The sequence below is a fragment of the Cylas formicarius genome, unplaced genomic scaffold, assembly GCF_029955315.1.
Source record: "Cylas formicarius isolate icCylForm1 unplaced genomic scaffold, icCylForm1.1 PGA_scaffold_4__25_contigs__length_36172078, whole genome shotgun sequence".
Taxonomy (NCBI): Eukaryota; Metazoa; Arthropoda; class Insecta; order Coleoptera; family Brentidae; genus Cylas; species Cylas formicarius.
Window position 1 is genome coordinate 24956998 of NW_026844334.1, and position 11262 is coordinate 24968259.

The window sequence follows — 11262 nt, forward strand, 5'->3', positions numbered from 1 at the left end:
TCAAAACTAAAAATAATAACAATATTTTTAAAGTCGAATAATTTAATATTATCGTTAGTTTTTTGGTAAAGCAGCAAACAAAAGTTTCATGGTTGCAAGCTACGCAGGCTGTAGAAAATGATTAGCTGCCCTGTGTCTTCTTATAAGTACATATCCGGGATAAATTCGCTTTTATGTAGGTATACTTCCTATTTCGGCCTACCATTTGTTATAAGTATCTTCGAGTCAATTATCCTATTAAATATTGTTTGCTTAGGCAAGTAATCTCTCAACTTTAAACAGTCGTGTAGAATTGTGTATGCTCTGCGAATATGTAACAGGAAAATAAAGGGATTGCTCTAATCTACTACCCATTTCAGTTATGGCGCTTGCCCCTGGTTTTAGTACTTTGAAGCGAGGAAGTGTTCAGTTACAACGAGCTGCCAGAGTGGTTAATGGTAAAACTTTTGCTTGACTACCATAAACAAAATTTTCAATCAAAATTAATGGTCGTTTGCAATCAAAGAAACTTAACAACTTATATCTACCAACTGAAATTAGACACATTACTCTTAGATGTTTGGACGAAATGGATCTGGAAATGAAAGAGGAAACGTTACCTAGACCATAAATATTATATATTATTTTGAGGAACGTGTTTATGTTAAATTTCTACATAATAGGTAACCTACGACTAATTTATTGAAAATTGCAAAGCAACTATTAAAGTGCTTGGTGGAAATGGGGAAAAATATTGAAAATTTCAAGTTTTAAAGTTTTACTTTTAAATAACTTTATACAAATATACATTTTTGACAAACATCTAAACTCAATCGAAATAAAAGTGATATACCTACAATGCTTCTAAAAACTATAATAAAGTGGGACTCGCACGTACTTTCACTGAGATATTTCACAGAAACCTCGATAACGTGATATTCAAAAAAATAAGCTCGCTTAAAAATTAAATACTAAGATATACGTACGTATATCACAACTTCAACAATAAAAAATTTTTCTAGAGTATTTGTCCCATTTGTTGAGATACATTATATGTAGAAAATATTGTAAAATTAATTTTTTTATTCATTTATATATCCGAAGAAATCTCAATAATGCCGTTAGTATAGAAACAGGTATTTTCCTCTATAGAAAATATTCAGTACCTTTTTCAGGGCAATTGGAAATAACGACATTTAAAAATGTCTTTAATTGAGTTGTAAAGAAATCACAAAATTGGTTTTTTACCGTACAAATAAGTAAATATATAAATAAATAGCTCATAATTTGCAGGCAAGAGCCCACATAATAGAAATTGAAACAAATAATTAAAATTGAAAAAGTAATTCTACCAAATCTAAATCATAAGTGGATAACGAGAAGACAAAAAGGAGTACAAAAAAGAAACTATTAACAAAACCAAAACTAAAGCTATGACCATCAAGTTCTCTTCAAAAAATATTTTTTTCGCATATATCGGGTGGTAGGCATATTGTCTGGTTTTGAATTTTAGTAAAGTTACGATGCCAGCTTCTTATATTTACTGTCATTCATTTTTTACAGAACAATTTGGATCCAGGCAAGTTCTAGCTGTATTTGTTCTTACGGGGTTCATATTATGTGGTGTAGTGGAACAAAGTGCATCCGTCGCTCTGAGGGCTAATAGCACTTCTTCTTATTCCGCTGAAGAATTTGCTGAATATGTTGAGAACACCAGCTACATCACCAGGTACTGTCAACCGCCCGCTCAAAAAGACGGAGATGAAAATAGCACCATCGAAGTTTACGTTCATGTTGTACGATCTATTCCTCATATCGAAGTAAGTATCTAGTAGGAACTTCGTGTTTATATCCTGTGTGTTGCAAAAATACTTCTCAAATGCAGGATATCTCCACTTAGGTTTACAGACTTTTTACAACCCTCGTTTATTAAACATTTGCTCCGCTCCACTCCACTCGTATCTAAACAAACTCATAACTAAAGCGTTGTTTATAAAACGTATTGCAGTATATACCATTTTTTCTAAATTTCTATAACTATTTGTTCCATACCTTTTAATTTTATATAATATTTAATATCTTTTAATTTAATAATTTAATATCTTTAATATCTTTATATGGTTGAGGTGTTGCAACTGGAAATAACAGAGGTTCAGCATATGGGAATGATACCTTTTTTAAAGGAATTACAGTTGCCAACCTACGTCACATTCCAAAAAAATATAACATTTGTTATCAAAGCAGACCATTTAAAAATCGAAGAAGGTATGGAAATTATATACCTAACTTTTGCCAGCACGATTCATTTATAATTTTAATCAGAATGAAAATTATTTCAATAAATCTCTAATTGACAGGATGAGGATCCATTTGAAGAACTTAAACTAAGAGTCGTTCATAAGACCTCAAGATCTTTTATAACCCTTTGTTCCAACTTCGTTTAGATTCCTATGACTAGAACTGATGAAACCGAGGCAGTTTTAAGACAGGCGTTCATGTGGGGTACCTTCGTATCTCCACTAGCCGCCAGTAGAATCGCCGCTCGTGTAGGTGCCGAGCGACTCTTTGGTGCTGGTGTTTTGGGCACTGGGGTGGTAGCAGTGATGGTACCTGCGTCTTGGTTAACGGCTGGACACGTGACTATTCGTTTAATACAAGGAGTATTCATGGTAAATTATTTTCAATGTCAATAACGTAGAAAGATTGGATGTTAATTTATAGGGTGCTACTTGGCCAGCTGCCCATATGCTTGCAGTGACTTGGATTAAGCCAAAACATTTGAGCAGCTTTGTTTCACTATATTCGGGTACGTGTCAAATAGAAATTTAGACACTTATTATGTCACCCATTGTTGTTTTGGTCTTGGTCTTTGGTGATCATCTTGTCACCCTATATTATATTTTATTCAATTAGGTTTATTTAATAGAGCATCATCACACTTGATTTAGGACCTTTAAAATCAATTCAGTAGAACAAGTGAATGGATATCAAAACCCATATGTTCTGCTTATGGCAAAATTTGGACATACTATTATGGACTACAATCACTTCGTCAGTGCCTAATTTGAACTTGATCACTAAGTATAAACAATTGTAAACAAAGAATGTACTAGGGGTTGTCATATGCGATATGTTATGCGTACCGCTTAAGTTATACCTGTTAAGACTAGCTAGTCTCATAGCGGCTCCCCTTCATAGTATAAGTTGAATATCATATGATGACATGGCTTCATAAGCGCTTTTATACCTTACTGCTTTAAATTTATTTTTTGGGTCTTGCTATTTCCATGTCACACACATTATGTTATTATTGGATACTTAAAATTTAACTTTTCAGCCGTGAATCTGGGCTATTCAGTAGTTGGAATTTTGGGTACCTTGTTGGTCAGGAAAGTGGGCAGAGACTGGCTTAGCTATGTAATTGCGCTATCTGCATCAGTTTGGTACTTCCTGTGGTGGAGGTTCGTCGAAGAATCATTGAATCCCAACTACCCCAAAAGGGATGTAAGTAATTTGCTGTTATCTTGATCGGCAGCTATGGATTTTATTTATAGGAACACAGAGATTTACCGTGGAGAAGATTGCTGTTCTCGAAACCCGCATGGGCCTGCGGAATTGCGGTGGTGGGGAGTCAGTGGGCGGATGCCACTTTAATGCTTGGGGTAACCAAGTATCTCAAACTTGTATATGGATTCTCCATAGAATACGTACGTACGGCGACCAGTGTTTCAAGAAAATATACATTCGCTTGCTGTAGGAAGATATACTTCAATCCTTACCGCACATTGGTCACTTCTTCACAGCTATAACTTTTGGTACGGTGGTTGACCATGTGCGTGAGTCCGGTATTGTATCCACAACAACAGCAAGAAAGCTATTTGTCTATATGTGTAAGCGTATTAATTATTTTTGCCCATTTTCTCCATGTCATATGTTCTAGCCCACTTTCCTCCTGCTGCGTTGATGTTCATCCTGGGATATACGGGATGCGATCCCGCAGCCCCCGCTGCTCTCTACACAGCCGCTCTCGCTATGACGGGTGCCACGCCTGCAGGAGTGTTTGCCAGTGCGGCTGATATTGCTCCTAATTTTGCAGGTTCAAGAATTGATCAATTTATCTTCACAAATTAGGAAAAAGAACAGAACGAATATCTCGAAAAGCTAGGCTACAGATTGAAGTAATATATTAGACAAAAATAAACCACAAATAACAACTCGACTTTTACGGAAAAACAGTGAGAGAAGAAGAAGAAAGAGAAGAATTGATTGATTGATATGGTATTATGGTTCCTGGGTTATAAGTAACTCCTTAATAAATCGGCCAAAACCTTTATATGAGAAATATTGAAAAAACGCCATATTAGTGTGATGTTAATTTTTTGTTTCTCGTAAATGGAAAATGTATAAGATAAGTCAGATACGGGGTAATGGGTAATTATATTCCCTATTTTTTTGTAAATCATCGCAATGGGCAACGATATACAGGGCGTTCTATTCAAAATAATCGCCTTTTAGAAGATGTTGTGTATCTCGGTTAGATTAATTTCTTGGACGTCACCCTAAAAAATTGGTATTAAGAAAAATATAAGTTGTTTTAATGAAGTGTCCACATCCAAAATAATAAACAGGATTTAATTTTTAGTATTCAGTTGTGAGTAGAAAACTGAACTGAGTTATATAATGCAAAATTTCCTTTAATATTAGGGACCGTATTTGGACTCTGTCAGACTGTTGGTGCTGCTGGTCTGCTAGCCGCCAATTATGTGGTATCCGAGGGGTTGCATGGATCGGTAAGTGTTTAGAGAATTGCAGGAAATGCGACGTTATTGATGTAGCTAATTAAGGCCTTACGTTTTGCTATGACATATTGAACATTGTCCGCTTCCTATATTTATGAAAATTTAACGATATGGCTACTGGTGATTAAGCTGAAGTCAATTCGCGGTAAAACAATCTTCATCTGCTAATTCATTGCGCAACTTTTACTTTTATATCGGAGGAAGCGGCAATAAGATTTATAATAGCGCAAGAGTTAATCTAATTAAGTAATAAACATCTTAGTATGGAAGTTATATAAAAAAGTTACGGAAGCGAAGCGTTCGCTTGAACGTGAAGATGCTTTTCAGAAAACGGCATTTTGTTTAAATTACATTCGTTAACCTAAGCGATATGGGGAAGTAGATTGAATGTTTCTGTACCGCGTCTTCGATTAAACTGAAACTTCCTTCATAGATTTTATAAATTACACGTATGTCTATAATTTCAATTAAATAATATTCTCTACGATTATTTAGAATAATACTTTCTAATATTGCAACTGATTCTAGCAATTTGCAACCGAGTGGTGTCCTAATTTTAAAAAAGCTTCCTAGTTTTGAAAAAGTCAATGATGCCTTTTTAAATTCTATAAAGTAATGATAATTTTAATAGCATATCTTTATTCCCTTTTTCGTCAAATTAAAACATTTCTTTTCCACGAGCCTGCGGAACACATATTATAGTACTATAATACGAAAAAAAAAAGTTGACTGAAGCCTGTCGAAAAATTATTTGTTTATTGTTCATTTACGTTTTCACATTTTCACTAATTTGTTTGTAAATATTATAGACTCAAAAACAGATCCGTGTACTTATTCATGGCAGTCCGGAAAATCAAGAAATAAAATCTGCTTTTGGCGGTAGTAGGAATTCAGCAACCAGTGCTGTTTCAAAAAATTCTTTACCATCAGCTATATATTTAGAATATGCTAACGATTTTCAAATTCAATAATAAAAGTTGAGCGCTAATTTAGTGTTTTTTCTTCTTTTTTGTTTTCTTCACGCTCGTAGAAAAATTTCTAAGAAAGGTATTTATTCAAAAATTACTTAAAAACTTAAACTATGTTTTTATGAAACACATTTTTTTTCGTGAAGTATAGAAATAATACAATTTTATAATAAATGGTGGATATACTTCTAAAATAATTGTAAACCATATTTTTGATATGGTCCGCTACATATGTTTAAGAATAGATTAATATTAATTTATTACAATTACTAAATATTCCTAGCAGAGTGGCGAAACAGAGTTTGAGGAAATATTTTGCACACTAAATTACTAAATACCACTACTATTACAATTCAATGAGATAGCGAATATTTAAAATTCAATTTTTCTACAAAAATAGAATTATTTAATGCAAAATGTTAGTTCGCAGGGTGGTGGCGCTTGGTATTCGGCTCGTCAACCGCAATCCTTCTCTTTACTGCCATTTTCTTTATGATTTGGGGCAGTGGATCGGTCCAAGATTGGAACGAGTCTCAGAAAGAAGTTATAGAACTGGAACCAGTTGAAGAACCTTCTAGATTAGAATCTGTTCTCGAATAGTGTCTTGACAATTTGTAATATATTTAGATTTTTTTGGTTTTCGCAAAGTTTTTCTGCAGTTTCACATAAATATTTTTGGGCATGGAAACAAATACATATTTTTCAATTAAATATATTGGTCATTAGTTATCAGGAATTTGAGGAAGTGCCAACACATCGTGAAGGTGACTTCCATATATGCATCCGAAATATCATTGCAAAAAAACTTTCCTTTACCAGTCGAAATTATAACAACATAAAGAAAATTTAAAAACAATCACTGGATTAAATTGCCTGTTTCAATGAATTGTTTTAAAAAATAATTACAAATATTTTTGAAGTCCTTTCTTTCTAAATTACATACTTAATCCGTATTTTTCTAAAACTTGCTGGTTTCTAATAATTATTATTAAACAAGTTCCTCTATTGTGTTGGTTATAAACTCACGTTCGGTAAAGGTTTTAAACAACAACTTCTGCGCACTTTAGCTATTTTAACAATCGTTCCCGAAAGTTGTGCATTTCTAAGAAAATCCCACCTTTATTTACTCTGCAAATAATGTTGTTTGTACGCTATCAATTTCGTCTTACAAGGTTTGCAGTTGGGAAATAATAAATTCATGCAAATTTTTCATTGTTTTATTGTAATAGTGGAGCGACAAATGTTTAAAGAAAAATATTCTCACAAATGCGTTCACATCTTTGGTAACACTTATGCAATACCTATTTACACGTTTCAAAACTATAACAATAGCTTAATTTCACAAATAGTAAAGGACGAAGAATGATGTCAGTTCCTGCAAAATTTGGTTTTTTATTTTTAAATGAATTATTATTGAAATAACTTTTTCTAATTGCAGTTTAGCCTGAATGGCAATGAAACTGATTTAACATTTTTAGAATGGTTTTTTGAGAGTCAATATCAGTAACACACGCTTGTAGTCACATAAAAAACTGACTTTCTTCTAAATCACATGTAGCATTAAAAAAATAGATCTACAGAAATATGTATACAAAAATAAATAAGTACTACCTATACTACTAGTACTACCTTTTGTAATGGTGAAATAAATTAGGTAATATTTGGCGTGAAAGCAAAGGTACTTTTTTTAGAAATACATAAATGAAGCCAACGGGCACCGGCTTAATACTGCTATAGTCTAGATACACAAAATCGAGAAACTGTTACTCGAAGTAATCTTGGCCTGTTAATCGTTTAACTCTACCAACGTTTCGCATCGGTGTCTCTTCAACTTCCTCCCCAAGAATTTCAACATTTCTTACTGGAGCTCTTCTATATTGAGGAGAAGATATTGTAGCTTTAGAGTCAGTTTCATTTTCGTCGTTTTCGTCTATTGGAAGAGCAGGATTCATAGCCAATTGCAGCATTTTGAGCAGCAGCATTTCTCTTACATCCGGAGGAAGATATTCTTCTTGATCTCGATGTCTCAACACTCTAGGTTCCCTTCCGTTCAGGTCGAGGTCTTGCCGATTATAAAGCGATCTGTAGGTATCCGGTTCTTCAGGTTGATACACTCGCTGTCGTATATATTGTTTAGGAAATTCTACGAACTGCCTCTGTTGAGACGCCTCGGTCTCTTGTGGTTGCGGTTCAATTTGCTGGTAGGGTACCCTTCCCACGAAGTAAGAAGGCGGACCCTGCTGTAGCACTCTTCGATAGACTACTGGTGGTGGTTGGTATAGTTCTGGATGAAGTTTTGGGTTCGTTAGTTCGCTAATTCTCTCTAATCTTTTTTGTCTCATTATAAGATTATTCAAAAGCTTCTGGAAATCCTTAGTACTGACAGGGGGTTGGATATCATTAATATCATTTTCTGCGTCATTGTTCAGGTGTTGAGAAGCTGAAGACGCTGGCATTCGCACTGGTACTGCCGCCGATAGTGAATATGGCGTTACTACTTGTGGCATTTCGCGTAGATAGCCATTTTGATCTACTTGAACAGGCAACGGTCTAAGTTGTACAGAATTTAACCTCTTCACGTGCTGCTTTTCGATTTCTATTTCGGAAGCCACTTGCTGTTCTCTCTGTTGTTGGATAATATATTTGCGCCTGGCGTCTTCCACCGGTATTACTCTACTTTGGAACTGGTTAAAAGGAAGTAAAATAGTTCCGCCTTGGAATGGGTGTTGTAGAGCTATCAATGGTTCTGCCTGATCAATATGTTCAGGCCTGTTTGCAGGAATCTGAACCACCGGTGAATTCGTAATGGATACCGGAGATTCGGTTGACGTCGTTTCGTGGGAATATTCTCTATTTTCAGGCTCACGCTCATGCAAAAGATTTCTTTGGTAGTTAGAGGCATATTTTATGGGTCGAACGACCGATACAGGAGCTGCTGTTGTACTAGAAACAATTGGAATAATCCTGCTAGGCCTTGCAGTGGTCGTAAACAGGGGCCTGGTTTCAGTAACTCCGGAGGTGTACACATCAGGAACATCGTTGCCTACCGATTGATGTGAATTGTAAATATGAGACTGTGCATCGTAGGGTGCCCTATGAGTCTGTCGCCTTAAAATATTGCTTCTAATTTCCGGTTCCTCAGTAACTGGTTTCTCATCTTCGAAACGCTTAACAGACAAGGTTTTAAAGGTTGGGAATGGAGTAGTTTTTTGAATTACCTCGGGGCGTAGAATTTGGCCTTCGGATTTTGACGCTAGTTGCGGGTTGGAAGGTGGAGCGGGCTTTTGCAACAGAACCCGAGGAGCAGCTGACGAATAAACAACGTTATTGATTTTCGACGACGATTTGATGTTTTCCACGCTTTGATAGTTGGGTCGAGATGTACTTCCAGTTGATTTGCGCCTAGCAATGCTTTGAATAACGCTAGAACTCGTGCTGGTTACAGGATGTCCTGTTGTAGTTGAATGGGTCTCAGGTTTAACGGTGACCAGTGGAGTAGCCGTGCTTGTCCTTTGAATAATGGAAAGTTCGGATGGAGGATTTTGCGGTTTTGAAAATATCTCGCTGGCATTGTTCGAACTGTAAGACACTCTTTTGATTTGCCCGTCTTCGTCCACAAACCCGTATGTCCCTTTAACGTTGCCCAAGACATCCCGGCTTTCTATTTTGAATGATCCGTCATCTGCTTCGTAGCCGATGGTATACGAGCCGTCGCTGTTGACTTTCTTGATTCTCTTGATGATTTCCAATTTTCCATCTTTCGTTTCTGACGGGACGAGTTCCTCCTTATCTTTCGGTTCTTTTTCTTCAGTGGCAACACACAGTGCTGAAGTCGAGAAGAATAGAGTGAGTAGAAATATCTGAAAACATTGATCAATTGGTCTTTGTTGCAAGGTGCATATTAGAATTTATACATTAAGAAATAATTTTAAAAATGTCACCGAGAATAAAAATTTTCAAATTTACGTTCCTTTACTCCAGATTAAGATCTACTAGTACTACCAGAATAAAATATTTTGATAAAACCACTTAAATTTTCTGTGTTATTTGAAAATAATGATGGATAATCTTCACTTCACTTTTTTTTTATCTTTAACGAACAATGTTTACCAAAAATTGAAATTATTCAAGCCGATAAAAACTGCACAGTTTTCATGATAAGATAATATGTTTCAACGAATATAAATAGTTAAAATCGTAGTTATAACCAATAACAATAAGAATCATTGCTTAAACAGACGCACGCCAAAGAAACTCACCTCCGTAAATTGACCCATCATCGCATAGTACTTTGTAGTTGGCAGCACTAACTAAAGTGTGAACCAATCTCGAGGTTTCCTATATAACTTAAGAAGATTTCTTCGTGACGAGGCGCGGTGGGAGTGCGCGACCTTGTCATAGAAGAGGTGCACGAGAAAATGCACTTTTCTAATGGCAGCATTGTCAGATGTATAAAAAAGTCTTTGCCTTTCACAGAAAAATCACGTAAACAGAGTTAACGTCTACACTATTTTTGCCTACGTCTGTGTATTTGCTTAGCGTTCAATTAGGAGTAATAGTCCAGAAGTAGTACTATATGATCTGCTTTTCAATTTTTCGATAAAGTAAAGAAATCAAATATGTAAAAGGTATTTTGAATTCTGTTGAGAATATACTACTGGTTTACAATAAACTGTTAAGGGTGTTTGGATTTGTCCAACCAGATATCACATTAAATTGCAATTTCGATATCTAATTTCGCAAAAAATTAAAATCTCAATATTTTTATGGTTTTGTTTTGTTGAATTGAAATATTGTTGTCAAATTTTTCAAACGTTACCGAGTTTATTAATTTACTAGAAAATTTTGAAAAAGTCACAACCCTTTGTAAAAGTGAAAACTGCTTCGTCAAAGCTTTTTGTGATGATTTCAGTAGCATTTTCATCCTTTTTTAAATAGACATAGCTATGTTTCTTCTATTAGGTCATAGTGATTTATTCAACTCCAAAATTTTAGATAAACTAGGTAAAGGGAGTCACAATGATGCTGAAATATTTAATCAAATGAGTCTCTATCGCAAACGCAGTATAATGGATATAAATATTTTTGGCAACAACAAAATTCTCGTAATGCAAGAAAGCCGTTGATTAAATTATTTAATAATTAATCACATTAAATGAATATCATATTCTACCATTTGTTTTTTGTAAATGTCGCATTTGAATGCTGCCTTTACTTTGATTGCTTTATATTTGATACATATCGAAAAGTTGCTTGCTGTTCCATATATAAGTTTTAGAATTCAGTACCTTTTTCAGAATAAGTATACGGAGACCGGTTTTAAATTGGTTTAACGAAAAACTGTGTATATTATTTTAAATTTTTGACAATGATTTACACAGTAATAAGCTAAACAATGACAACACAAGTTTGAAACTTCTTTCAGCTTTTACGTAAATTATTGTAATATTATTCGTTTAACTCATTTAAAACACAATATAATTATCTCCATTCTTTCATACAAAATTACTGTCTAA

The 11262-nt window shown here is 34.7% G+C and overlaps 2 protein-coding genes across 3 annotated transcripts; one reads left to right on the forward strand and one right to left on the reverse strand.

Moving 5' to 3' along the window:
• Positions 1-278: 278 nt before the first annotated feature.
• LOC132700743 (sialin-like) lies at positions 279-6941 on the forward strand. The gene is made up of 10 exons (XM_060668261.1): positions 279-437; positions 1543-1799; positions 2424-2648; positions 2701-2785; positions 3317-3483; positions 3534-3686; positions 3737-3869; positions 3920-4075; positions 4684-4769; positions 6170-6941. Exons 1-10 carry the CDS (start codon positions 362-364, stop codon positions 6344-6346), a joined length of 1515 nt encoding a protein of 504 aa, XP_060524244.1. The 5' UTR covers positions 279-361; the 3' UTR covers positions 6347-6941.
• Positions 6942-6983: 42 nt separating this feature from the next.
• On the reverse strand, positions 6984-10073 carry LOC132700317 (uncharacterized). Of its 2 annotated transcripts, XM_060667540.1 has the most exons (3): positions 10006-10073; positions 8965-9606; positions 6984-8913 (listed from the first exon to the last, which is right to left on the reverse strand). In XM_060667540.1, the coding sequence occupies exons 1-3, from the start codon at positions 10024-10026 to the stop codon at positions 7510-7512; spliced, it is 2067 nt and encodes a 688-aa protein (XP_060523523.1). In that variant the 5' UTR covers positions 10027-10073; the 3' UTR covers positions 6984-7509. The 2 variants fall into 2 exon arrangements, with proteins under 2 accessions (XP_060523523.1, XP_060523522.1); XM_060667539.1 differs by having other exon boundaries at positions 6984-9606.
• Between the last annotated feature and the right edge of the window lie 1189 nt (positions 10074-11262).